Here is a 27,493-nt window from a genome sequence, read left to right on the forward strand (position 1 = left end):
ATTTTCCTCAAAACCAGCAGAGCCTAACAAAGCCCAAACAGAGGACAAAAATAGCAAACTGGAAGTTGGGATTTGAGTAGTTAAGCGTCAAATCCATTCATTGCTCCACATTCTTATGCAAAGTAAAAACTCAGGTATTGCCAAATGTCAGAGAAGGAAAAGGAAGAAGAGACATGTAAGTGGATTTGCTCTTTCATCCTCAAATGGACTGTTAAAGCCAGAAAAATGAAACGTTTTTCATAATATTCTATTCTAGTTATCTGTTTCTGCCTGCTAGTAGTCTTACAAAAGTGAGTAATTACTTCTATTTAAAGGCAATTAATATTCCAGTCATTTCCTCATTTGCACTGCAGTGTGGGCTTGAACAGCTGATAGATCTTTCTGTCAGGCTTGTCTATTCATGCTAAACCACGATACTGTTATTGGCCAGTCTCATTGCTAAAGAAATTGCCAAGAGGCAGCGATTCTTAGCAAATCGCTGTCCCAGAGAACGTATACAAAGCTCAGCATGTGAAAGGGAAAGGGAAAAACTTGAATCGTTACATCTGCTTTCTCCACCTGTAAAATGAAAGTCAAATTTCAGAGGAGCTTCAATCCTTGTAATCTGGTGATTTTCTAAAGTAGAAGTTGAATGTCCTCAAGTCTACAATTTGAGTTCAGGGAAATTTGCCCCAAAATAGCAGAAGCGTTACGAAATGGAAGGGGATGAGTTGCAAAACTTCCAGGTAGCACGGTGCTTAGTAAGTCCTAGTCATTCCTTGAACAATTCTTGTTTTATGAGAAACTAAGGACATATCCATTTTCCATACGGACCTGTGTCCTGCCGTATAACTAGCAATTTCCATTTTATGAACATGCGAGGCATATTGCAAAGCAAGGCTCTCTACAGGAACACTTCAGCAGACATGGATTTTTGAAGGAGAAAAGCTGAGTAGGCTAGATTGCTTGCTCTTAATTAGTTACAAGGATTAGCTGCATTCTCTGTATATGTGTTTGTGTACTTTTAGGCACACATGCATGCACATATATACCCACATGTATGTCCAATATACATATTGAAGAAAAATACAGCAGGAAATTCAGCAATTTTATGTACACATATACATATGTGTGTGTGTGTGTGTGTATATATATATATATAAAAAATTGCAGAACTTTCTGCTTTATTTTTCTTCATTTTTGTTTGCGAGTATGGTACCTAGTGTCCTTGACAGCTGCCTGTCAGCGGTTTGTTGTTATAAATCTAAATAAGCAGTCGTTGCTGCCTGAGCTCTCCAGGTCACAACTGCTGTGCTCAGCCATCTGAGTTCATCACTCCTGCTAAACTGGGAGTCTCCAAACGCTCGTGGTGCTGCAGTGCATCTGATGTGCTTCTACAGCTTAAGCCATCACGTAAACAAATATGCATTTGGCAAAATACTGAGTAGGCTTCCTCCAGCTTTTCTCATTCAGAATAAAACTGTGTTTTGGCGACACTGGGTTGTCATCTTCATGCATGCATTTCCAAGATAGCAGGGTGGTTGTCATATAGAGGCTTTGCGGTTTTTTCTGAATGTGAACATGTGACGACTCCTGTGGCAGTCTGATGTTTAGAGATATCAGAGGACAATGGAAACACAATTTTTGAGGATAGCTTGTGATTCATTTCCAGTGAAGAGAGAGATGAACATAAGATCGTGCCAGTTCCGTGGTTTTCATAATTCATTTCCTCTGGCTCATCTCATGTTTAGAAACTTTCATTTAGAGTGACCTTTTATAGTTCCAGCAAGTCCTTCCTCATGAATTTCATTTCATGTTTCACAAATAAGATGTCATGACATTATGGTTTATTGATATTGCCATAATCATGGCACAGTTCTCCCTGGATGGCTATTTGGATGACAATAAGGTGATTGAAGGGTAGATCTGCATCTGATTGTTACAATGATCACATAAAAAAAGAAGATGGTTCTGACTTTATCTCAGTTTACCTGCTTATTGTGCAGCTCCCAAATGGCTTGATGGGAGAAGTCTCCCACTCCATCTGATGGTGACCTGCAAGCCGGCTGTCCAGCTTCCTAACGAACCTGACAACTCATGTGTCACTCAGACATGCATTGCCCAAAGATCTTAAGTGATTCCTTTGGTAGAACAAATGTTAGTGCCAGAGCTTAAGTACCCATCCTTGACAGTAATTAAACAACACCAATAATTACAAAGAAAAGCACATCTCCAAGCCTAACAGCTCCCAGCAGAAATCAGCTACCATCAGGTGTAGAGATTGCAGTGTGTTTTCTTTTGTGTAAGCTCACCTGTACACAAGCATTTCTCCTTTCCAGGTGATGACGTCTCCTAGGTGCAGCTAGTACAGACTAAGGCATATAAAAGAAATTAAAAAAAAAGGGAGTTTTTAAAAGGAAACCACATTGTCTGCCTTTTCATTATCTGTTTTGCTAGAGGAATTTGAGGAGAGCATTTGAGCTTCTCTGCTCTGTGGTAAACATCAGAAGTCAAAGTTAGGATTTCTTGATTTATTTGCTCTATTGATTTCTGCCACTGTGCTATGATTTTTAGTGATGTTTTATAGATGCACCCAGAGGCTTGATCATAATACAAATTAAAAAAAATATTAGTAGAACTATACAGGATAAATCCAGAAGAAAATTCTAGAAGTAACTACTTTTATTTCTGTGGAAAGAAAAAGCTAAGCATTGTCTAAACTGTAGGAATCTAAGTTACTGAAGAGCACAATAATTCAGTTTTAGAGTACTTTAATAAATACAGCATTTTTATGTTCGTATCTGCCCTATTTAATTTTTAATGAGAAATGCATGCTGATAAAGACAACAGCAGGCAAGGGAAATCAGCCAGGCTAGAATCAGCCTACTTAGTGACTTCTAAGAAATTGCTTTGGAAGCTATTTCAGGGCCTTTTGTTAATGATAACTTTCTTTTTTAAAAAAAAAACCAAAAAATCACCAGGTGGCTACGGCAGGTACAGTTGGGATTGATGTTTCAGGTATCTGGCAGTTTAAAACTACCATCGGAATGTCATTTGTTGATGTGATAAATACTTTTTTACATCCTACGTTGTCTTATTTCAGTAGGTTTTTCGAAACAGCCCAGTGAAAAATGCAAGACGCTGTTTTATCAGGCGAGGCAGGTTGCTGGTGGTATCGGTTGATGAAATGCAGGCCTGGTATAAGGCAGCAGGCTGCGGTTTCACAGCACTTGGCTGTGCTGTTTCTCAGGCCTCACAAGCTGGGTGTCTGGGAGTTATTCCTATGGCTGTCACGTAGCTGCGCAGCAGCCTGGTGGTGTCTCACAAAGGGATTGTGGTCTGAATGACAGCAGGAGGGTTTGTATTCAGCAGAAGCATTTCAGATGTGATGACAGCAGTGGCAAAACTCTTCAGACCTTCTGTCCTGTCTGTTTTTTCCTTTTCGTAGAACAGAACAGTATAAAATTGCAAGTAAACATGTCAGAAAGTATAGAAACTGAAATTTTAATATTAAAATTAATACTAATAGGGAAGAAGGCCAGGTTCTTCAACAATGAAGGAAGAATTTCTACTACCCTACTTTACTATAGTGCATACAGATTTTTAAAAGCAAGTTGTGGATTTTTCATAGTTTTTTAGAGTATCTAGCTTAAGCCTTGGTAAGCGTACGAATGCCTGCTGAAAGACGATGACACGAGAGATTAGAGGGAAGGAATTCTTTCCAATTCGGGCACCGGGTAGTGGGTTTTGGTATACCTGTATGAACACGCATACTTGTGGTGAGTGCACTCCTAGTCTTAACCATCACTACTTAGAGATGCTTTAAGTGTTTTCTCAATTTGAGGTTTTACCGTTTATAAACATAATTGGATAAAAAAGGATATTATAAATGCATAGCTTGTGGTGTCCCTGATTAGATGTATTTTCAGAGGAGATGTCTTCATTGGGATGCAGGGCTGCACTGCAAGTGATCTATTCACCCGTAGGATGGGCCGTTCAGCTGGCAGCATGGCCTGTGGGAGACAGCCAGGTGGTCCATCAAGGATGCTGTGTTGGGCACATCAGGGCAGACTAAGATCAGGTAAAACTCAGGAAATCTGCCATGTTCTTTTTTGTCCAAGCTAAAATGAATACAGAAATTCCAGCCTTGTTTATCAAAGCTTTTGTAAATCATATGCAAATAAAATCTGGGGAAGGTAGAAGTGGCAATAATGTCCATAAACAATTTCTATGGGGAAAAAACAAACATAAAGAACCATCCCCTGAAACAATTAACTTTAACAGCTTCAGACATTAACTTTCTAAGTATTTCTTTAGCAGAACAGTTAATGCATTAATTCTTACTGATAATGCAAATCACTTTCCATCAAATTTATGAATGCTTTTTCCATGTTTATTTTTCTATGCTAGAGCTTTCTACTATGCTTCCAGTCAAAATTAGTTTTTACAGATAACCAGCAAAACCAGTGTGTGTCTGTCTTTCTACCTAGTAAATTAAATCAACACATGGAAACTGAGTAGCTGTTTCCATGTGTATATAAATATTTCATTAATTTATGTCATGCAAGCCTTTTAGTCCTTGATTTTCCCTGCTTACTTCTTGCAAAAATATAACTAATGAAAATCAAAACTGCTGATGTCTCCAGTCGGTGGACCCAGAAGAAGCGGGTCCAAAGGCTGCCTGAGCTCTGGCACATCGGGAGCCTGTCCCCCTGGGAGAGCTGGGGGACGGGGCAAGGCATGGGCTGGGAACTGGGCAGGCAACAGCACAGTGATTGCTTTTCCCGGATTCGGTTAGAGTTTAGCACTGTCAGTCAGCAGCAGGGGCAGGAGAGACCCTCCTGGGGGGGAGCATGGCACCTGGGAATATCGGTTAGTGCCTGCCTGCTCCCTAGGATCACGATGGAGCTGCTGCGTAACTCCATCTGCAGCATCTATCCCCTCCACACTGTTATCTCATGAATTCTTACCTCTGGTAACATCTGCCCCTCTTAAAAAAATCCCAACACAATCACTGATGTAAGAATTAAGGCTCCTTTTAGCATTGTGAGGAATGTGAGGGAAAACCACTCGTTGACTTGCACAGCAACTCAGTAAGGGCTTTTGGGGGTGTGAGTTAAATCATAGGTGTTATTTCTGACATATGGAACCGCTTTGTCACCTCCAGAAACATTTGGAGCTTCAGGCAAAGCGTATTTTTGTTCTCCTGCTCAGTTAGCTGTTGTCTGATGCTTCTGTTATGGCACTAGCTTGACTAGGAACCCTGGGGCGAGCGGGGAGCTGTGCAGTGGATTTGAGCCAGCAAGAAGGGCAGATATCACAAAAGTAAAATATAAACAGTATATTAAAATTAAAAATAAAATAAAGTGAAAATTAAAAAATAAATATATTAAACAACAACAACAAAAAAGTAGTTCTGTGTTTCCTTTGCAGCCTCTGGCTGCTCTGTAATTTTGAGAAAGCAAGTTTTTAGGGGGCTGGGTATTCTTATTTTGCCACGTCTATTCAAAAGAAGTGGATGTTAAAAACCAGGTCTGTACTGTAGACAGGCTACTTTCTGTGACTGCTTAATGCTGACGGCCCAGCAAGGCTGGGAAGTGTCAGCCTGTGCAGGCAGTGACAGCAGAGGGTGGCTTTCCACCGGCTGCTGCTTCAGGGTTACGTGTGGGAGGAGGGCTGCTGCCTCAGGGTTTTTTAGTCCACGCTATGTCAGATTGCATCATCCCAAAATGCTTTTGCTTTCTCTGTTTTTTGTTGAACAGAAAGATCTTTCTAAGATTTTTAGAGTAAGTCTGTACAGAAAACTATCCGATGTGGTTCTGTGGGAAGCTTGAGCTTCTACCTGTTTTTAGTTAGTATGGCTGGTGCTTTTTGGTTGTAGCTGTGCCTTGGGGCCAGCTTTGTATTAAACCAAGAGTGAACTGGGTGGGTAGGGCAGGCACTTTGTCAGCTGTCTAAAACCCAAAGTTTTTGTGTGTTCAGCTGCTAGCTGTGGTGTCTGCTGGAGTAAGCCAGGATGGCAGCGAGGAAATAACCTCTAACTGCGGTTGTAGTAACACAGCACAGTGGCGATACACTGGATATTTTATGCTGGACATTGTGTAGTTAGATGCTTCTAAGCATTTTTCATGAAGTTATTGAATCTAAAACTTACGCGATCAGGAGATCTACTTTTTCTTTATTTCTTGGATATAGAAACATGGTGATTTGAAGTGTTGTTTTTCATGTGAAACAAATGTCTTGATTTCTGTTTTAACATGCATCTAGCTTAGTCTGACAATTCCTTTTTTTGTTCTTTGTTAGAAATAAGGTATAAATAGTGAAGTTATAACAGTGTAAGTAGAAGCATATGAAATACATGTTGATCATTTTTTTCTTTCCTGGTATAGCTCATCTAAAGATGAGCACACAACCCCTTGAAAATATGTTATACTATGGTTAGAACCACTTACATAAAAATAATTCAATACAGAAGAACTGTAATAAACTCTTTTCCTTGCCCTTTTTATTCTGATTTAACAGAATGCAATTATTTAGAAGAAAATTAATTTTTAAATATGTTTATACAGCATAAAAAATCTGGACACTTCATTCTCTGTGTGTCACCTCTTAGCAATAGTATCGCACAATCTGGGAAAAGGAGGAAGCAAGTTTGGCCTTCAAAGCAGTATTTCTCCAAAAAAATGTTGTTTGAGTTGCTACCCTTTAGGGTAGACTTAACTATATCTAGGCAAGTATTTACTCAGCTGTTGTGCAATATGTTTTTGATTTAACATGTGTCTTTATTTTGTTGATATGCCGTTTGAGCAGTTCTGTGTCTTACAGCTTCTGCTGTCCTTTAATGTTCTTCCCAGGGTCAGCGCCTTTTTGAAAAATTGCTTGAACTGGCGTCCCGAAATATTGAGATAAAACTAGTGAGCGATATACTGCCCGTGGAATCCAAGGTATTAAACGACTTGAAAACAAAGGGTAAGACCAAGGTCTTTATGTTGTTATGCCATTGACTGCGATGTCATGTTCCTTGTAGTTAAAATGCAGGCTCAGCTGGGGTATGAGGTGCCCATTATCGGTTTAGCACTGTTACCCTGTAATCCTTCAGCTTTCTCTGGTTCATAGCAATCAAAAATCTGAAACTGTGTTACTGGAGTTGGTGTTTGCAGTTTGCAAGCACTTAAAAAGGCTATTAGGTAAATGTTTACATTCACTATAGCCACTTGAACAGTAAGGCAGCATGACCTGCGAAACTGCTATAATACCTTGTGGGACAAGATAGTTTCCTCTTTGAGCAGTAGCAAGATAAATTAATAAAAAAAACTTGTCTATGTTGCTGATGATTCTGAGGCACTACAAAATAGACCATCAGTCAGATTTAGCCAGCTGACAAGGTTTTCTCTGCTACCTGTATTTCTTAGGTCCCTGCTTTCCTAATCATTGTTTTGTGGCTTAAAATCTCTGTTCAAAGAGGGATTACAAACTGACACTACATCAATGAATTTGCTTTATATGAAACCGTCAACAAATAGCAAAGAGAGTTTAAGAAATGCTGGAAGAAATTAGACTCTCTTGGGAGTATTAGCCATCCTATACACAATTCTCCTGAATAATAATATGTTAATTATCTATAAAATCTGATAAATTATGATTCTAAGGGTAGGATACGTTTTTTACAGGGCAAAAAGAACCTATGTGTTTTGATGGTGATCACTTTTGACACAAATTACTATATGGAGCGCAAAGGGAGTTCTAAAAAATGAATGAAGGAAAGCAGTCACTTTGTGTAGCAGCACCCTAACACAGCATGCCTGTCTGTGGTATGGAAAAAAAACAAAACAACTCTTTTCCAACAATAGTCAGTCTTTGTTTGTTTAAATTCCTTGTCATCTCCTCACCAGGCAAGTAAAAGAACATTACTGATGGAAGAACTAGTCCCTTAAAGAGGTCATCTGTTAATTATATTTAAATGTGCTAACTACAGACACTTGTCGTTTCACAACACTGCCTGTTCCAGGGCTTTGGCTGTTTCTGGTATGTAACCAAAAGCGGTACAAATCCTTTGATAACCAGCAAGAGTGCATCAGCTTTGTCAGACACCTGTGAAGTGAGGAATTACCTTGTTCTCAGGTGTTGAAAAAGAAATAGGTATTTTAATATCAACGTCAGTGAAACTGCCTTTGAAAAAGTGATTTCTTTTCCCTGTGATTCTAATGTCCCAAACTCCCATGAGTCAGAAGACGGGAGAGGCAGGACCTGTACATTAATATTGATGTACCTGGCAATTTTTTATTTTTATATTTTAGCTATCGTTTATTGAGAATACCCAGTATGAAAACCTATCATTTTTCAAGAAAAGGTCAGCAAAAACTTTAGCTGGAAAAGGGAGCCATGTTTGTCATGAACTCTTCAGTGTATGTGGGAATCAATCTGACCTCGGAGCTTTTTGAACAAGGAAACAGAACATTGGCCTTTACAGTTTTACTAGCTTTAGTTAACCTTATGCCTTGTTCAGACTTTTAAGACAGGAAATTTTAGAGTGTTCAAATGAAGTAATGAATATATTTGAGTGCTCTGCGCTACAAAGGATTGGAGAAAGTTGCTTGTATGTAGTAATTGTGAGTTTTGCTGTCATCGTCTTTGAACCCTGTAATTGTAGATAACGTTGTGTACTGCTAGCCTTTTTCAACTATCAGTATTATAACTTCTTGATTTTATCACTCTGAGCTGTGGGGTTTTTCTTATTTCATGTTTTCATTTGGTTAATTCTACAAATTCTGATATTTTTGTTAGAATGTCTCGATTACGGCATGGTGATTGCCAGCTCTGTTGCAAGACTTTCACCTGCACTTAGGTTTGTCGTTTGGTTTTTATCTTTGGGAAAGCTAGGCATATCTTCAGTTGGTTCTGCATTCCTGCAAAGAGATAGGTTAGTTTTAACATTCAGTCAGATTTAGTTATCTGGATTTCATTTTGAAATGAGCAGATCTTGTGTGAACAACAGATTCATGCTATGTCCTGCTGGTGTCAAATAGAAGCTAACTGGTGAGCTGGCTTAAAAAAAAAAAATCTACCCCAATTTCTATTAGTTCAATAATACTAATAAATACAGTAAATGGAAGATGTATCTATATAAGCCTTTTTCATGTCTGCTGGAGAAAGCAAAAACACTGTTATGTACTACCATTATCTTAGCTGAGGACAAACATATTCAGCTTTGCTATGCTATCCTGGAAGATCTGTCTACTAAAATTATTTATCTCTTTGCTCATGAGGCATTGGCCACCTGCATCCTCAGAAATCAGTTAGGTTGACCCTTGAAAGGGAACTGTGCATCATCATTTGGACACGCATATTCATGAAGATAACTAATGTATTTTTTTTCCCCTGCAACTGCTCAGATTTGCCTTAGAAAGTATGCCATGCACCTTTTTTAATAGAAATGTCCCTCTTGCGGGAAAGAAGGCAGTGAGTACATCGATACCTCAGCTACCTTTGAAGCTTCTCAGGATGGAGAACCAGAATGCATTTGGCTGAACAGACCCAGACTCCTACTTGTGGTGTCTGAATCAGGCAGAGAGTCCAAGCACTACTCGGTGGTTCACCAGCTAGTAAACCGAGCTGACTGCTCCTAAACAGTGAATATGCTTGGAGCCTAGGCCATGGGCAGTAGCATGGAGAGAAGGCACGTACATAGCCTGTGGGTCTCTAGGAGTTTCATGCATTCCTGAGCCTGCCTTCACCTTGCTAGGTAAGCTTAGGCTAGCCTCATCTTTCTGAGGCAGGTTGTATGCAACCTTGGGTGGTAGGCTGTCCATGAGAGACAGCTGCTATTGCATGGAGAAGGTGGAAGAACCTTGCCTTTCTTTTGAGCAGACTGGGTGATCAGAACCCTGGAGCTGTGCCCCTGTGCTGTGGGGGCTGGCTCCTGGGGCCTGGATGAGGGATAACTTGGGGGTCAGCCCCAGGATGGACCCGTTGATACGCTGCGCAGGAACCCGTAGGGATGCTGCCGTTCCTCAGCCCATGGTCACCTACCGCATGCTGCACCTTCAGGCAGCGTGCCCTTTCTGACTTCAGTAGCCCAGGTAAAAGTCTTGTTCTGGACACGGTGGTATGGATTTATATGCGGTTGCTTGAAGAACTATACTTGGTCATCCATATTGTCTCATGCAGTGGGTTGGTTTGGTACTAGGAATACAGCACTGCTGCATCTCAGCACAGATGTTGAGACTATTTCTGCCAGCCAGATTATTCTAGCACATCTTCCATTTTTCTAGACAGGCATGCATGGATCCCCCTTGCCTCTTCTCCCCATTTCTGAAGTACTGTAGAAAGCAGCTTTGATAGACCTTTTCCAACCCAGGGGTGCATCCTAGAGAACTCCTTACACATCCTTCCTCTCCAGCAGCCGTCCCTGCTGATTAACAGAGGAGAAAGTTGAAATGACTTCAGATTTGAGCCGATGGGGTAAGATAAAGCATAACTTATGTGGACAGGAGAGCAGGACTGAACTGATGTACAGTAAAATAAAATCAGTGATTTACAACTGCGTTGCTTGTACAGATACCTGCGCTAGCTGTGAACCTGCAGGCTTTCACCACTGCTAGGCCTTTTTTTGTCATGTCTTTGCTACCCTGACTCACTTGGGCTAGCTGTAAAACAGGGTAGCTTGGTTACAGAAGCAGTTTAGCAGCTGCAGCGGAAACATGGGCTGATTTACTGCGCTAACACATGGCACATCTACAGCTGTGGTGGCAGGAGCCTCCAAGTGCTGAGATAATGTACATTTGCTAATAATTGCTGCACTGTGGGAGTGTTATTTAGTTGCAAGATGAAGCATGCAGAAATGAGGAAATACCAGTCCCAGAATGTATATTTATTATAGACTTTAATTACATTATCAGCTTCTATATTTTGCATAGAATACCTGGCTGGTACTTGCTATAATCTTACCACATTAATCAGAACTTTTCCCCTTGAATTGAATGAGAATACATCAAACATTTAATGCCTAAGGCGGATGATGCTCATTCAGGAGATATTATTTCTGCTGGTAGTGGCTAGAACCCTTTTTTTGTCTTCATATTTAATGTATGTCTCCAGGCTTTCTTTATTGCACATCTGCCAGATCCTGCACTGAATGCAGAATGATTAATTTCTTCATAGGCTTTTCCCTGCCGCTTCTCACTGTGGTTTGTGAGTGCTCCACAAATACAGTATTAATTAATTACTTTTTACAACATCGCTGTTAGATGAGGTCGCTTGCTGCTTCTGTTTCCAAGGGGAAACTAGCAATTATTAATGGCAGCACAGGTACCAGAAACCAGGTCTGACCATTTGTTTTCTGTAGTTGTAATTAAAAAATGTATAGGAGTATCAACTACATGTAAGTTGTCCCAGCACATTGTCAAAATTATTACTAAACAGGCTGTAAACAGTGATTTTATTTTTGTAGGACCTTTTATAATACATGGTCCTAGGCTGTGAAGTCTTGCTTCTCTGTAGTTAATGGTACAGCTGTATTTTGCTATCACACGTGTATACAAAAACTATGCATATATGTATATGACTCTCTTGTGAAAGGTCTGCCTGTAGGCAAAATGTGGCTCACTGTGTCAACAAACATGTTCTTCTTTATCCTCACTGTGCTGTGACAGTAGCTTATTAATGCTTGTTTTCAAGGCTATTGTTTTAGCCTTTTCTCAGCTGTGGTTCAGTCTACTAGATTGAAACACTTCTTAGAACCCTCCCACTCCTTGCACATAATTATGTACCAGCCTTTGTTCCTCAGTAACGTTTGAATAGCATTGTCTCCAATTAGCAGATTGTTGTATCATTTCTTACGTGTACAGAATCTAAATCCCTTACTAATTATGATTTTATTTTAGCTGACAGTGTTAATGCTGTCATGCCAATGGATTTCCCTTTCTTCAAATGGCATTGCTTTGTGCCTTTTCTACTCGCTTTTTTCCCCCAATACTGCCTTTTCATGAATCATTTTTCATTTATTTGCGAGGAAGGCTTTTTGTTTTGTCAATGCTGGCTGAAGTAGATATGAAAAGAGGAGTCTGTCTGTGTCATAATGTGATTTTTTTACGAAATAAATCAGCTAGCTCAACGAATAGCTAATGAATGTTAGTAATGAAACCGGAAAATATGATAAAGTCGTTGTGCTAGGGCAGGATCTAATCACTATATCACAGGTGCAGCCGTTCCTCACTGAGCAGTCTGGGCACATTTGCCCAGGATTTACACTCTCTCTTAACTTGACACAACCAAACCAGAGAAACTAAGAAGTTATATTATTGCAGGGAGACAGAGAAATGAGTAGGAAGCGGACCTCTAGCAGCTTTTTGTGCTTTTATTTGTACACTTGAGTTTGCAACTGGTAGCAGATACCTTTCCATGACAAATTACATCAGATTGTATCTGGGCAGCTGCATGATCTCAGCCTCTCCTTTGCCGTCCCTGCCTCCTTCCTTGCACCAGCGATGATGTGGTAAAACAGTTCAGGGGGCTGATTTGGTTACAGACTGGGGGGTTTTGAGTTTGGTTTTTTTTCCCGCTGGCTTTGGTGTAGTTTGCATTAGATTTCTGAATTACTCAGTGTGTGGTTTCACAGACATAAATGGTGAGTACAACACAGAGATAGAATGAAGCTGGGGTTGGCAAGGGAGGTAGGACCGACCACTGGAACCTGGTTTAGATAGGCTTCATCTGCCATGGCACCAGAAAGCTCAGGATTCGTGTAATGCCTAGGGAATTTTAGTGGTTTGGGGTTTTCCTGTACTTCTGTTTTAATGACAGTATTGTATGATGGACAGCAACAGTAAATATAATTTATATATCAGTTGAAAGGTGTTAAGTCCCATATTCTCTCTGCTGCTGTTGGCTGGTACACGTAAGTTGCTGCATAGTTTCAGAGCTGTGATGCTTGTGGCACATGAGTTGTTCTTACCTTTGGCCACAGTCATGTTCCCTTTCCCCATCTAAATGTGGAGGAGAGGGAAGATGATGTCATATTTTTAACATATTATAGAAGAACTGAAAATCTTGTGTTATGCCATAGAAAAAGTGGAAATCACCTGGGAACATCAGTCCAATGTCTTCTTATCAAACAAGCTGTAAGTTAAGCACTTTTTTTTTTTAACTTAGACAATTTGTGTACTGCAAAACCTAAACCCTAGGGATGTGGAGTTCACCATTTGGGAGAAACCGCCGTTTTCTGTGAAAAAGATAAAGCTATAGGAGTAAGAGAGAACAAGGTTAAATTTCTCTGGGCCTAAAAGACTTTTGTGTTGTGGGCAACCTGGGGTTTTGTGAAAGCCATTGGAAGGGTAAACCACGATGATACTGATTTACATTCAGCCCAGAATATTGAGGTTCAGTATTAGAGAAAATGTTCCAAATATGGGGACAGTGGGCTGTGAGCAGATTATGAAAGAGCTCTCACTGGTAATTCTAACAAGAAAGTAAATGAGACGCTGAGAGGAGTGGCCTCGTGAGTATTTATCTCTGGTGTATGGGGAAGGTCTAGATTGGTTTCAAAGCTGGTTTTAATAGTTTCATAATGATTTGGAAGGAGAACATAAACTTACGTGTTTAGTGCTTTCATCTCAACATAAGAAAGAAATAATTTTTTTCCAGTAAGAATAATCATGGACTGGCACAACCTCCCAGGGATGTGGTAGAGTCCCTGTCGCTGGAGGTGTTCAAGATGTGACTGCACAGGGTGCTAGATAATTTCATAGAGGCTCCCTTTCCCACTAAAGATTCGGCCAGATGACCTTCTGAGGGTGCTTCTAATGGGCTTTTCTATGATTGAAAGTAGGCCTTTAATTCCTCTTCATGTGAAGATAATGTCAAGAATTGAAGTAAAAACACTGCAAAGACTAAGAAGAAAATAGACTCCATTTATACAGTGGGAAGCTGGAATCCCAAAGGTGGGTCTTGAAGAGATTTGTGCCTCTCCAGATGGCCAGTTTTTGTACAATGAACCGCACAAATAACATCTTCTGATGCATGCTCCATAGGAGTGCAAGGAGTGCTCTTGATAGCTGAAGTTCAGTTGATCATTTTATGTAAGGCATTACATGGATTTGTTGCTCCATTGTTTGCTTCATCAGCCTTTCCTAGGCTGGATTCTGCATGACCCCGTGAGAGGGAAGGGTGTTGAAGATAGGATAAGTTCCTGCTCTTCTAAAATTCAGCACTACCAAAAATAGACTAATTTTCCCCTATGATTTTTCAGGAACAAGTAAGCAGAATCCTTTGTGAGGACCAGTAGACAAAGGGGTGAGAGTCTTCTTGAAGGAAGCAAGTAGTTTGGATCTGAGTTTCAGAGAATTAAACAAAGGTGGATGTGAATGGAGGAGGAGAAATCCCTTCTTCCATTCCTTTCAGATTTTAAGTGTTGATATTTTTCTAAAACTCTGCCTAAGCCTTACCTTAAAATATGACAGTGTTCAAAAGGCAGCTAATGAAAATTGTACTGGTGAGGCTTTTGACACCTGATTTAAAATTCATTTCTAAATTTTGATTTAATATGAATCAGACCTTGTTCCTTTTTTATTATTATTTTATATTCCTTGGGTACCCACAGCAGAGTAGATCCGTGATTTGATTTAGATTTTATTAGTTACTGCTGGAGAGTGTTTCCTGGTATTTTCTTAATGGCTTTCAGCCGGTGACAAGCAATCTTAAAGCCAGTGCCAAGATGAAAGACCTCATTATGATCTCTACATCTTAGAACTGCATAATAACTTTGACAGGGTTCTGCATAATGAGAAATGCCAAGCAGAATTTCCAAAACTAGTCACATCCCATCTTGAAAGAAAGATGCAGGTGCCAGTTTTGCATCAGAGATTCAAGCATTTGAGTATCTACCTAACATCTGGGCAACACTAACAGGCAGGAACTCGTGCTTGGCTGGTTTGGGGTAAGCATATTTCTGCTTAGGCACCTAAACTCTTTTACCTCAGTTTATGTTACTACGTGTGCACACATCCGCTAATGTCTTGATAGCAAGGAAGCGTTCAGCTTTGGGTTTATGCCCAAATTGAGTGAGAAGACATGTGCCATGTTTCTCACTTGTTTCAGCTGGGGAGTTAGATGCTGCAGTATAAGGTAAGCCATCTCCACCCTATGAATCGTGGCTGAGAGGAGCAGGTGGGTGGCTTTTTTGTTACATCTTAAACACCCGTATAGGTACACGGAATGTCTTTGACACAGAACATCTGCCTGAGCTGCAGAAGATCAGGTTAAAAATCCCGCTCTGTCTGAAGGTTTCTAAATTGTTAACTGTAAAGAAGAGCTGTCTACCTTACCAGGCACCTGACAGAAAGCAAATTGTTCAAGCTAGTATTGAAAATCTTAAACTTGGTAAACCAGTGTTTGCAATCACAAAGAATTGGGAAGTGCAGAGGGTATTCTGTAGTGGCACTTCTTCGGTCCCTCCTATTCGAGCTCTAACAGTGTGCAGAAAATCTAATCTCCATCTGCATTTAAAGATGACTCTGGTAGTCACACATTCATTTGGGATGGAAGAAACCTGGCTTCCAGTCCCTGCTCTGCTTCTGCTTCTTCTACTGTCCCTAGATATATTTTGAAAGAAATATTTTGCCCTTATTTGTGAAAGAATTATTTTAAGCTTCCAACTGTAGGACAGGATTTTGAAATTTTATTGGAGAATCAGTCCTTCTGTGCAATTCCAAATGAGTGGCTGGAGTAGAAAACATACCTGGTGTAAACATTTAGGCATTGCCTGCTACCTAGTTCAGATGTCCTTTAGCTTAGAAAAAAGAAAAAAAAAAAAGCTGCTGATAGTCTAGTTTTTATTATAGGTTCTGTAGGAAACTAGACGGCTAATCTGGAAATAAAACTTGCACTGGACATACAAATATACTAAAATTAGGCATCGTAATCAATCACAATGTGAAACAGCTTATTTTCTCTTATGTAGATGAAGCTCACCAACTTTAAGAACATTTAAGCGTGGCCTGCCTTACCGAGTTCTCTAGCATGAGATAATTAGCAGTATGAGGCTGCCGCATCTGCAACCAATAGAGACAAAAAATCCTCACTATAATTTAAATTCTGAAGGCAACCAGGACCTTGGGTTGTACTGGCTTGTTTTGCAAAGATGGAGAGGGGGGAAAAAGGTTCACTTAAGCCAAAAACTGTGCCCATCCGAGCCAGATATGCAAGCAATAAATTCTAATTCTAAGCTCTACAGCATCTGTGTGTGTAGATTTTATTTAGAAATGAATACTTTTTCTGAGAGGAATGGCTGTGTTCCCAGGGACAGTACCCTCCCATTTATAATGTGTACTTTGCATTTTAAAATCAGGCACATGCTTTCCAGTATTTGTAGTCATTGTTTCAAAGGCCCATAGGTAAATAATATTATTTTTTTCCTTGATGACTTAAGGCTATGTATATTGTCAGGTACTTTTAAGATGATAGGTGTTTAGTAGAAACAATAACTTAATCCTTCTGCCTTGAAATTTGTAATTGAAAAGGCCTTTATGGTAGATTGATCAGTATTTTAGTACATAATTTCAGTTTGCAAATGTCCTTGCTCATGAGTCTGTTATTAATGTGTGTATATTCATGGATTTGGCAGAAACGGGCACTTTTATATTTCATAAGCTCCAGCACAACTATGAGTGTTGGTAATCCAACCATCTTGTGAACAGCCAAATTGCTTTTGTCTGGTAGTAACTAGTTAGGTCCAATGCGGCAGCTTCGTAGCACAGGGATCATCTCCAATTCTTGCTTGATAGTTTACATGCTGGAATGGATTCTTCTTGTGTGGCAGTAGCTGGTTTGAGTCGCTGACACTTTTTCATACAGAGGAACCAATAATGGATGGCATTAGCAGAAATTAGTTGTGACATTTTTAAAACATAGTGAATAGCATGCAAGTTCCTACCTACAGTTACTGGAGGAGCTGGTAAGAGCTGCCAGGGCCATCTGAGCTCAGGAAACATTTGTTAGGTAGCTGTGCTCCCTTTGAAGAAATTTTGGCACCCCGTGCTTTCTCTTGTATGCAAAAGCACCAATGCTGTCCCATCCTGAAAAGAGATGAAGGCTGATGGCCCTACGGAGAGGTCCAAAGAAAGCAGGTTAATTTATTGTTGGTGAAGTTTGTCTTGTCCATTCATGTGGTTCCCACATGTTTCATGTCCAGTGGAAGCCTGACTGTCTTCCTAGAACCATGCCTTGGTCAGTCACAGCAGTCTTGCTTGTATGACTTGGTATATTTTTGATTGCTACTGTTTGCAACCAGGTTTCAGCCTTCCTGGTGATGGTGAGTCTTTGTTCTCTCACCTTGTTCAAGTCTTTCATGTCGTCTGGACTGAAATGCAACTACAAACCTGGAAGCTCTGAGAAGACCATCATCTGAAGTGACATGACACCGACGCTTGGATCTCTACAGTTGTATACATGTTTTTGCATCCTTCTAACTTCTTTGCTGCTTAGCTCAATCCATGTAACACTTCTGCTTCAAACCTGCAATTAAAGGATCGTGTGCTCAAAGTTATATAAGAAGTTGTCAAAAGCATCTAAAGGCGTTAACAAATGTCCAAACCAAGCTGACCCTGTTTCACTGACACCATTTGCTTTTCATTTGATGAATACTTTGGAAAGGCTACTCAACTGTGCCTGCCCTTGGGTTGGCACATAGAGCACAATTGTACCATAAAGTAAACCCATGTGATCAAATCTTGCCAGTTTATTCAGCGTTAGTTACCAAGCTTTAGCTTTGTAACAAAGAGGTGCCACCGTCATGCTAACACTGGTCTTTCTGGTAATCTATATTGATTTTCAAATTAACCTTAGGCTTCTACAGCACTTTGGTGTATTACCGATTTTTCACTTAGCCTAATGGTTGGAAAGTAAATTCCATTAAGCTTGTCCTAAAGTAATTCAGCTGGAAGAAAATTTCCCAGAATATCTCTATGCTACTCTCCATCATTTCCATCTCTTATTGCGTATCCTTGTAGAATGATTGTCTCTAATGCTCACACCTGAGAACAGAGTGCATTCAGCATCTTTTCCTCCCTTTGGACAGAATATTAACTAGCTATAGTGTGCAAATACCAGTAATTATGTAGTGCAGAAACTGACAGTCGCTTCAGTGACTCCAAACAAAACAGATCCCTGCTTTGATGCTTTTAATCTCAGTAGTCAAGTTTGCAAAAATTGATGGGGAAAAATATTAGCAGGGTTATAGGACTAAATAATATCTCTAGCAAGCTTCAAAACCATGTTGAAAGAACATTATGATGGTTGTAATGTCAAGGCTTCAAAAATAACAGTTCCTAAGCAAAAGGTCACAGAGCAACTGTTCCCAGCCATAAGGCTGGAAACGAACGGAAGGTCGGTCTGCTGCGCTGGGGTCAGCAGAGCCGCACGCTTACAGAAGGAATGTAACAACCCAAACAAGTGGAGGTTGATATTCCCCTTACTCTGTATATCCTTTAGTAATTTGTAGGTTAGGAACTGCCTTTTCATGGAGTCCAGCAATCTGTTGTGATTTCTTCCTTTAATTTGTGCAATCACTTTTGAATCTATTTGTATTTTTGTCATCCACAAAACACTAGAAACAGTAGCAAAGTATTCTGTAGCATCTGTATCCATATTTCCTCAATATCTTTTTGATTCACGTTATACAGTTTTACATTTAGCTTGCCTGAGTTTAATTATACTTTTCTCTCTTTCCTTCCCCCTCTTTTCTTTTTTTCACAAGGACTCAAATCTACTTACTGAAGTACACCATTTTATCTTTAACATTCTTCTTTACATTCTCTTTTAATTGTCCTTGCACCATCTCTTGGGAGAGGGGTATTTGGTTTTGGTAATCATACACATTTATGCCGAGCCTCTACGAAAATGTTTACAAGTATTGTCAGGAAAACAGTAAAGCTTTTTCTCTTTGGCCTTTTGTTTTTCTCTTGGCATACATCCTTGCGGTATGACGGTGGTCTTCCTGAAATCAAACATTAGCAGAACAGGCTTGTGGGGTGTAGATGTTGTTGTCACAAAGATAATGAGCTGGAGTACAGTGTGTAGTTGTCCTTACGGGGGCTTTTTGGTAGTTGCAGGTTGAATCAGTACTACACATTGCTCAAAATAATTCAAGAGTAGCTTTGAGAAGCTTGGGCATTCACTAATTGGTCAATGAAGCAATCGTTTATGGTATGTGAAAAGATATTCTCTGTATCATGTCTTTTTGTACCATCAAGCTGTTTGCAGCAGCGATGGGCTGTGGTTGAGTATAACATAATCTTCTTCCCGCTGACCCTATTAAATTTAGCGTGCAGGGATTCTTATGCTCATGTAAGCATGTGTAGAATATTTTATTTCACTATCATTTTCATTGTGTTGTTTCTTCTTTCGCTTACTGAACACTAGTCGAGGTGTCATCTGGGGACAAACAGTTTCCTTTTTCTTGTTTTTTTTAACACTGAAATAAGAGTGCTTCATGAATATTCAAGAATAAACATTCATGATGCTCTCAGGAAATGGAGTTCCTTTTTCATAGGCAAAGAAATCAGGCACAGGTAAGAGCGTAGACATCCACGTATTTCGATGTCAGTTTGTGGCTCACACAGTCTGTGTCTTGCTTTGGGTGTTTATTTAAGGAGTACTTATCGCTATGTAGCGCTTAATGTGCATCACTGTGAACAGGATTAGACCCCAGGGGCTCAGACTAAGTCCTCGGAAAACACCGTGTGCACCAGAGCTGCCCTGCCCTCTCGTGCAGAGCGACTTTGTGGAACAGCAGCCGTGGGATCCAGATATTCTGGGTAGTTCCAGGCAACTTCAAATATGAGACTCTCTTTTTTCTCTTGGATCCTATTCTTATTTGCTCGGTTCGTTTTGTCTTTTGTAATACCCAAGAGAGAGGTTGTACAGCAGCAGTCTTTGTCCCAAAGACCTGATCCTTCCCCCCAGCAGAACTTTTTCCTGTTAATGTCTTGTACTGCTTTCAGTCTGACCTTTCATGGTTTCCATGCAGGAGGCACCTGCTTGCCTGTGCAGTCCCTCTACTTTCTATCAATATTCAGCCACATTCACCACCAAATCTTTACGATTTCCGGTTTCCATGCGTTTTATAGTGCAAACTTAATCGCTTTCCCTTTCTGTCTTGTTGTGCTGCCCCACACTCTCATGCCTCAAGCATCCCTGGGTGTGTGTCCAGCTACCTGCTTTGGGCAGGCTTCTGGAGTCACGGCAGCGTTTTCTCCTGCAGCTTGGAGTGAGTGCCTTGGAGGGCTTGGCACCGTGCCCACAACATGATTATTGGGAAGAGAAGTGCATATGCTGCCTTCTGGCCTGGCTTTCGTAGGGACCCCGGCGTGCAGCTGCAAGCAGTCAGCTACGCAGCCCCTATCCTGGACTCTCCTGCTATCCCAGATGGTGCCCAACTGGCCCGTCTCCATCTCGGTGTCCTTGCGCTAATTCTGGCTGTCCTGTGTGGTTTTGAGAAGTCCTACAGCCCTTGTTCTTCACTGGTTCAAAATGTCACAGGGGAGTACTACAGCTGTATTTCTGTCCTTCGCAGACAGTTACTGATATTTACACTGGAGATGAGATGATATTTGTGGTCTGGTGCCAACCCTCTGTGATTTCAGCGTGCTGTCACTTTTATTGGCTATATTGCACGTGTCCTTCACCTGGCTAGTAACATAGAATCTGTGGAGTTGTGGCTTCCTTTTATTTTGCTTTCTACATTTCAAATAGGCTGTTTGGATGAAACTCAATCTGTGTTAAAAAGCTGCTAACTGGCAAGCTATTGATTTGAATCCCCTATGTATTTCCTCAAAGACGAAGCATTTTTTCCTCATGTGCTTTTTATTTTTCCTCAATGCACTGTCAGAATTTTTCTGCTTTTGACTTTGGAGCATGCCCATCTGTCTCTTTAAAACCTCTCCATTTTAATCTATGAAGTATGTGGGTGACCAAACCAGAATGCTGAAGCCCTCAAAAATGCATCCGACAGGCTGGTCAAAACAGTAGTAAATCAAGCATGAGACTCTTTACAGTCTTTTCTAAAAGTAAGCATGAAGAATAGACAATGCAGCTCTGCTGGAGCAGGCTGAAAAGTGCCTTGTTCTTCTAAGAACCTTAGACCCATGGTAAGGAAAAAAAGCTCAGCTTCAGTTGTTGTTTGGACTAAGAAGGCGTAAAATAAGATTAGGAAAAAACTGGGCACCCCAAAACTGTGCTTAGCCTTACAACTCTTAAGAAAAAAAATATTTTACTTTCCACAAATTGGTTTGTAAAGGCTTGGAGGATATATTGTGCTGCTTCTGTAGTCAGAGAATAAAATACATTCCTCAAGTAATTGGAGAGTGGGGGAGTGCATGAATAGCTGAATGAATATACGGATAAATGAAACAATGAATGAGTGGGCAAAGGCAAGAGTGAAATAATGAACTAAGGATGAAATGGAAGAGAGTGAAGGAGAGGGAGGAAGAATGACGTGGAGGGAAAGTAGTGGGGGAAATGAAATAAAAAGGAGGAATGAATCAGATGAAAGAGAAGGGCAGACACAGAAAAGTGAGTAATTAATTTAGGAAAAGGTCAGACAAGAATGCTGTCACAAGAGCATGCTTCGCCTTTTGCCAACATAGGTGAAAAGAGAGAAAAATAATTGGAATTGAGATAGGAATGATCTGGAAAAAAGTTAGAAAAGTCAAAGGCTGGCTTGGCAGGGTAATAGGGTCCAAGGAAAGAGGTAGGGAAAGATGCTGAGAGACAAATGAGAAGAATTAGTAAAAGGGAACAGAGCTGCACTGCTGGCAGCCCTGGGTTATTTGGGGCTGTGCCTCTGCCTTGCGTGGCCACAACCAGGTCAGCTCGTGCTCTTGGCTTGTGGTAGCCTGGAGACAAGTCTCTAGGGCCGCTCAGAGCATCACTTAATGTCCCACCTGCCAGGCTGGGGAGTTCTCCTGCATGGCAAGGAAACCGCCAGAGCCCCCAGCAGAGCAACGGGTGCCCGAGGACCGCATTCTGGGAGTGATCGCACCAGTGTTGTTATTCCTTGTCAGCACATTGAGAAGTGGCTGTTGCAATACTGATGGGCTTAGAATGTATAAATAGCAGAATGAAATTGCACTGGTAAGTTAAAAAGAGAGACGGAAATAAATAATCACTGCGTTTTTTGTTTTTGGGTGTTTTTTTTTTTGGTAGGGATTTTGCCTTGTTCATTCATAGAAGCTTGTGATCTAATTCCTCATGTGTTAAGATGAAAAAAACTGTCCCTGAATTCCTGGATGTTTCATCTAGGAAGTATATAAACAAATCTAGTGCTTCATAATGCTAACCCAAGTGAAGAAAGGAGTTTTTGAAGGGAGGTGGGGTAAGCAGTCTGGGAGTTTACAAATCTCTCTATTATATTTAAAATAGATTGCTTTTGTAGTAAAAATATATGCAATTATAATTAGGCAGAGAAAGAAAGCCACAATCCAACTTTAGTAATGCTTTTACTGATAGTATTATAGTCTTCCTTTAAGTGGTAATATACTTTGTTGCCTGAATCAAGTAAGAAAATTACTTTTCCCAATCTCTGAAGCAATCAGTTTTATAGCTTCATCTAGTAAATGAGCAGCCTACTCTCCAATAATGAACAGCCAAAAAAGATGTGGAATTTTTTAAAAAATATTCTATAAGCTTTGTTGTATGCTAGTTATCTTACAGACTCTACTGAATCATCAGTCCCACAAAACAGATTTGTACCCAGAAAATGCTATTTAGAGGAATGCTGAGTTCTATTAAGGGGAAAGAATTGAACTCATCATCATCATTGCTCTTATTATTCAAAGTTTTATTCAGTATAATTTATGGCTATTGATATGAAATACATTAAATAACCCAAAATAAAGTAAAAATCTGATTGAAAAATACTGATATCAGAGTCAAGTCAGTGCAAAATGAGCATTTCTCTCATGTTTGCTGCATCAGGCAGTAAAACCTGTTAAGACGCATGAAACACTTGCTACTTTCAATAAAACTATTAGAGGGAAAGGAAAAGCTGGATTGATCTTTTTAAGTTCCACTACATTCTTGTGCACAGACTCAGGTTTTTGTCTCAGACAGTCGGGAATGGGAGTCCTAAACTTTGTCCCAAACAGTAAGGGTTTCTATAGCAAATATGGTACAGACATCACTGCCTTCAGAGGCCAGATCCAGGTGGGAAGGCATAGAGTGGAAGCATGCCTGCTTCCCTGACTGGTTCCAGGTAACTGTAGCATTGGGTGCTTGCATTTGTGGGGTTCTTGCTCGTCGTATGCCTCTTGCAGCATATGCCTCCCAAGTACGCGGTGACACGGGTGTGTCTCGGTTAAGAATGGAGTAGATGTTTTTCTGGTGGAAAAATGTAGAATGTAAAATTCTAAAGTAACAACTAAAGATATTAAATAAAATGTCAAGTACACACTGCAGGGTTTATGAAACAGAAGTGGGAAGGAAGAACTATTACAGTGCAAATAATGAAAACCCATGGGGTTAACCAGGTTAATTCACTTTTAAAAAGCATGTTATTATATATTCTGGATTAGAGAAAGACTTATTAGGCTTGAAATCCTATTACTAAATACTGGGGGGGGGGGGGGGTAGCATGGGCTGCACTGTATTTTGTTTTTTTCCTTATGGAATCTCAGTGCTGTATGGATTTATAGAAGCCCTGTGTCTTGGGAGTGAAAATGAGGAAGCCACGAGTTTGCTCTGGAAACTGGTTTTCCGTCTTTGGAAAGACCAGAGGTCTGTAGTCGTATGAGTTTCTTCCTTGTTTGCAGTCTAAAAACCTGTGCATAGGTTAATTAAATGTGCCCACATGTGATTAATCAACCAAGCTACCCGCTGTTTGCAGGGTGTGCCTGTGCTGGATCTGTTCTGTGGGTAAAGAGGAGACCTGTTGTCTCGGTGCTGTCGTATTTGTCATGGTTTGTCCACCCTGCAGTTAAGACGGACCTCTGGCTTTTTGTTGGTGAATCAGGAATTAGGCGTAGCTGGGTGGGTGAGTATGGCAAAGCAGTGTCATCAGGCCTCTCTCTCATCTCTCCTGTGGCATGGGGTGGGAAGTGTTTTGATTATGTGTCCATTTATTTCTGCTGGGTGAATCAAAAGGGCCCAGCAGGCAGCGCAAAATGCGTTCACGTGGGTGAGAGCTGTAACGCTCCTACGCTGAGTAGTTACTGTCTACAGCAGGATACTTAGCTGAGAAATCAGTATTTTGATTACTTGGACTAGCAACAAATGCCAACATTTGACATTTTCAAAGCCACTGTAAGGGCGTTATATAGATAAATGCTACCTTGGGAACTAACTAGCTCCCAAGATGTCATTGAAGTTACACAAGCAATTGAAAGAAATTAATTCTGACCTTTCCTTTGTTCTCAAGAATCTGCTATCCTGTATGCAGTGAGCAAACTCTGCACAGATGAGGATCCCCTATGGGGCTTTTTTGGGTCTTCTGCTTCACGGTGGACACCTGTGTCAGCACATGGGAAATGCCCTCCCAAGCCAGCATTGCCCTCCCATCTGCTTTGTTTGCACCAGGCAAACGGCTGTGCAAGGTCAAAGGCAATCAAATACCGGGGCTTGCCACCCGGAATTCCCGAGAGGCCTGGGCTGGAGAGGAATGGAGGCTGTGGTTACATGGACGGGCCTTTAAACGGCAGCACTGGCACGAGCGGGTCCTGCGTCCTCACAGACCCAGCCACGAGCCGCCCATTCCCACGCTTGCGCTGCGCCATCAGCTGTGTCAGAAAAATGGTTTACTGCCACGTGGTGAGCTGGGCTAGCAAATTGTTCTGCATTTGAAACAACCATTTTATTTGTAGTTATTTTTAACCTGGATCCATTTTCTGATCCAGTTGATTCTTGGACTCTGAAAAAGTACCTCGGGCACAGCTGAGGAAGTGGTGGAGGAAAGGAGAACAGTTGCTGAAAATGGGATTTGTTCATGCCTCTGTTACTGGGGTGGGGTGGATTGTTTTAACCATGCCAGCCGTAATTCTGGAATAATTGGTTTTCAGAGAGCTGGGTTCTGTAACGCTCATTTCTCATTGTTTCTTTTTCTTCCTGCTCTCTCCTGTCCCCACACTCCTGGCTTCCTCAGCTGTGTGGATAGAGCAGTTTCTGGGGTATGCTGGCTCACAGAAATTATTTTAAACCACTGAATGAGTGAAAACCAAAGCAAAAAAAACCAATGGTGAGCGTAGAGGATATTTGTTCTCCCTGATCATGCAGGACAGAGCCTGACGGTGTGTTACAGTCTGATGGGGCAGGAAGGGAACCAGCCCAGATGCTGGCTCGCTGCCTGGCAAGGGGGCTGGGAAGCCGGCGGGCAGCAAAGGAGGCCTGTCTCTCCTCACACCCACAACTCCGCAGGGAGATCCTTGACTGCAGCCTGGCCGCTCAGGGAAGCTCTCCTGTAGCAGTCTTTCTCCCAAGTCCCAGCCAGGCATGGACACATGAGCCAGCTGAGGAGCACGTTGGTGGAGATGAGCAGTGGCAGCATGCAGTTTTCTGTGTGTTCCTGTGTGTTTTCCCTGAACCACCAATGCCACAGACCCAGGCACGTGAGCCCATCCATTGCAGTTCCAGTGGGTGCTGCAGGCACCCATGTCTTTCCAGAGATGGACCAGCGGGGCCCATGGAGCTGCAGGCACAGATTCCTCTCCTCTGCACTGATATCCTCAACATATCTTTGTGTCAGTGACCTCAGATGCGATCAAATAAGGTAGTAAGCATTACAGTGATTTTTCATGAACAATATCTATATCAGAAACAGCCTAATTTTACTACAGACAGCATTACCTTTGGGGGCCGGTGGTGTCTGGAGAAGCTGCACGTACCCCCAGGTTATGGCTGATGGTGCATTGGGTGCGAGTGGGAATTTCATTCAGAAGCAGAGATGTTTGTCATGCAGGTGGTTTGAGTGGTGTGAACATAAATTGAATTGCAAAGACTTTCTGGGCATTGCTTGGGCTTGTACTAGGATGTAATTTCTTTGGGTAACTATGTTTTAATTTTGTGTGTGTCTGGCAGTTGCATATGGAGCTGTTAAAGAAGAAGCAGCAAGGTTTTTCTTGTACACTGTTTTTTTTTTAAAAAAAATTACTATGGGTTTAGGCTGATGAGCAGCACAGAGTGGCAGGATTCAGTCCTGGCAGGTTTTGAAAAAGGAGAGGGGTCTGTGTGTGAGGAGTGGAGGGCAACGTAAGCAACACAGCTGATTCCAAGTTAAGGTATTACCATCAGAGATTTCCCTAAAAGTCCTTGAGTGTTCTCTCTTTAAATAAGTCTGAATCCTTAATCCTTCTGGGGCCAGGCAGACTTTTAAATTGCATTTCAAATCTAATATTCCATAAAGAGCACAGAAACAGTAAATAGTCTAGTTTGTCTTTTAATCATTCAGAGACATAGTAAAAATAACTTTGTCAAGTTGTGCATTCCTCTGCGTTTGTACTTGTCCTCCTCTGAGCGCTGGCAGGTCACTCTAATGGGGCTTCTGGAACAACTCCAGACTTTTTGCAATCAGTCGAGACGAAAGCATGACAATTCCTGGGGAGATGATCCTCTGCCTGTGTCATTTGTGTCTGCCCAATATGAGACAGCTACTCTGCCCCTTGTGAGCAGGGTATGGAAAGCTCTGGATTTTTTTCTTTTGTGGAATAAAAATTTTATTTATGGGTGCACTCTGTGCTAAGGCTTGTAATTGAAAGCAAATACATAAAATGAAAATGTCTATTGCAAACTGTAGGGAAGGAGACATTCTGTTTGTTTATCTATATGTGTGTACACCCATATCCTAGTGAGCAAATAGTATTTTAAAAAATAAGTTTGGGACCATGGGGTAATAAAGGAGCTTTTGTTGATCTTTCTGAGTTAGCACATGATTAACTGCCTCTATACTGATCTGAAACCTCTGTCTAGCTGGCAGAATACAGCAGGTCCCTCCCAGCCCTGTGCTAGCCCCCCGAGAGGCCGTGCAAGGTGCCGTGCTGGCTGCTTGAGCACCAGCTGCACTCCAGTGTGCGTGTGCTCCTCCGCTCCAGGATTCATGGTACGGGCAATTAAATCTGCTCTTGACACGGGCTTGAGGCCACCCTCCAAAAGGTATAGATCAAAACGTGTATCTCTGTGAGCCAAGAGACTGTCAGCAGTGGGGTGAAACAAAGCGGCCACAGCTCATGTTCTCAGGCTCCTTTTTAAAGGTCTCATTATTTAGAGTATCTGCTTGGGAACGCACAGAATTAGGAGGGGGGGCGGGAGGGATGGCTGTGAGCAAAGCGTGTGGACATGGTGATGAGGAGAGTGGAGGGATGGCAAGAAGGAGGTAAGCAGAGGAGGGCAGCTGTACCTGCTGCAGCCAGCCCGGTCATGACGTGGGGAACGGTGGCTGGAAGATGCGCAGTGGATGGGGTGCGCAGCAGGAGCATGTGTCAGGTTCAAACTGCAAATATATGTGAGAGCTGTAAGTAGTAGTGTTGCTTTCCCCAGC

The 27,493-nt window shown here is 41.3% G+C and overlaps 1 protein-coding gene across 1 annotated transcript in view; it reads left to right on the forward strand.

Annotated features, from left to right (window-relative positions):
- Positions 1-27,493, forward strand: part of PLD5 (phospholipase D family member 5) — a 71,800-nt gene that overhangs the window by 2,256 nt on the left and 42,051 nt on the right. Inside the window, exon 3 of the mRNA XM_037391717.1 lies at positions 6,834-6,948. Coding sequence (XP_037247614.1) covers positions 6,834-6,948 — 115 coding nt within the window. The remainder of the gene's footprint in view (positions 1-6,833; positions 6,949-27,493) is intronic.

Source organism: Falco rusticolus, chromosome 6 (genome assembly GCF_015220075.1).
Source record: "Falco rusticolus isolate bFalRus1 chromosome 6, bFalRus1.pri, whole genome shotgun sequence".
Taxonomy (NCBI): domain Eukaryota; kingdom Metazoa; phylum Chordata; class Aves; order Falconiformes; family Falconidae; genus Falco; species Falco rusticolus.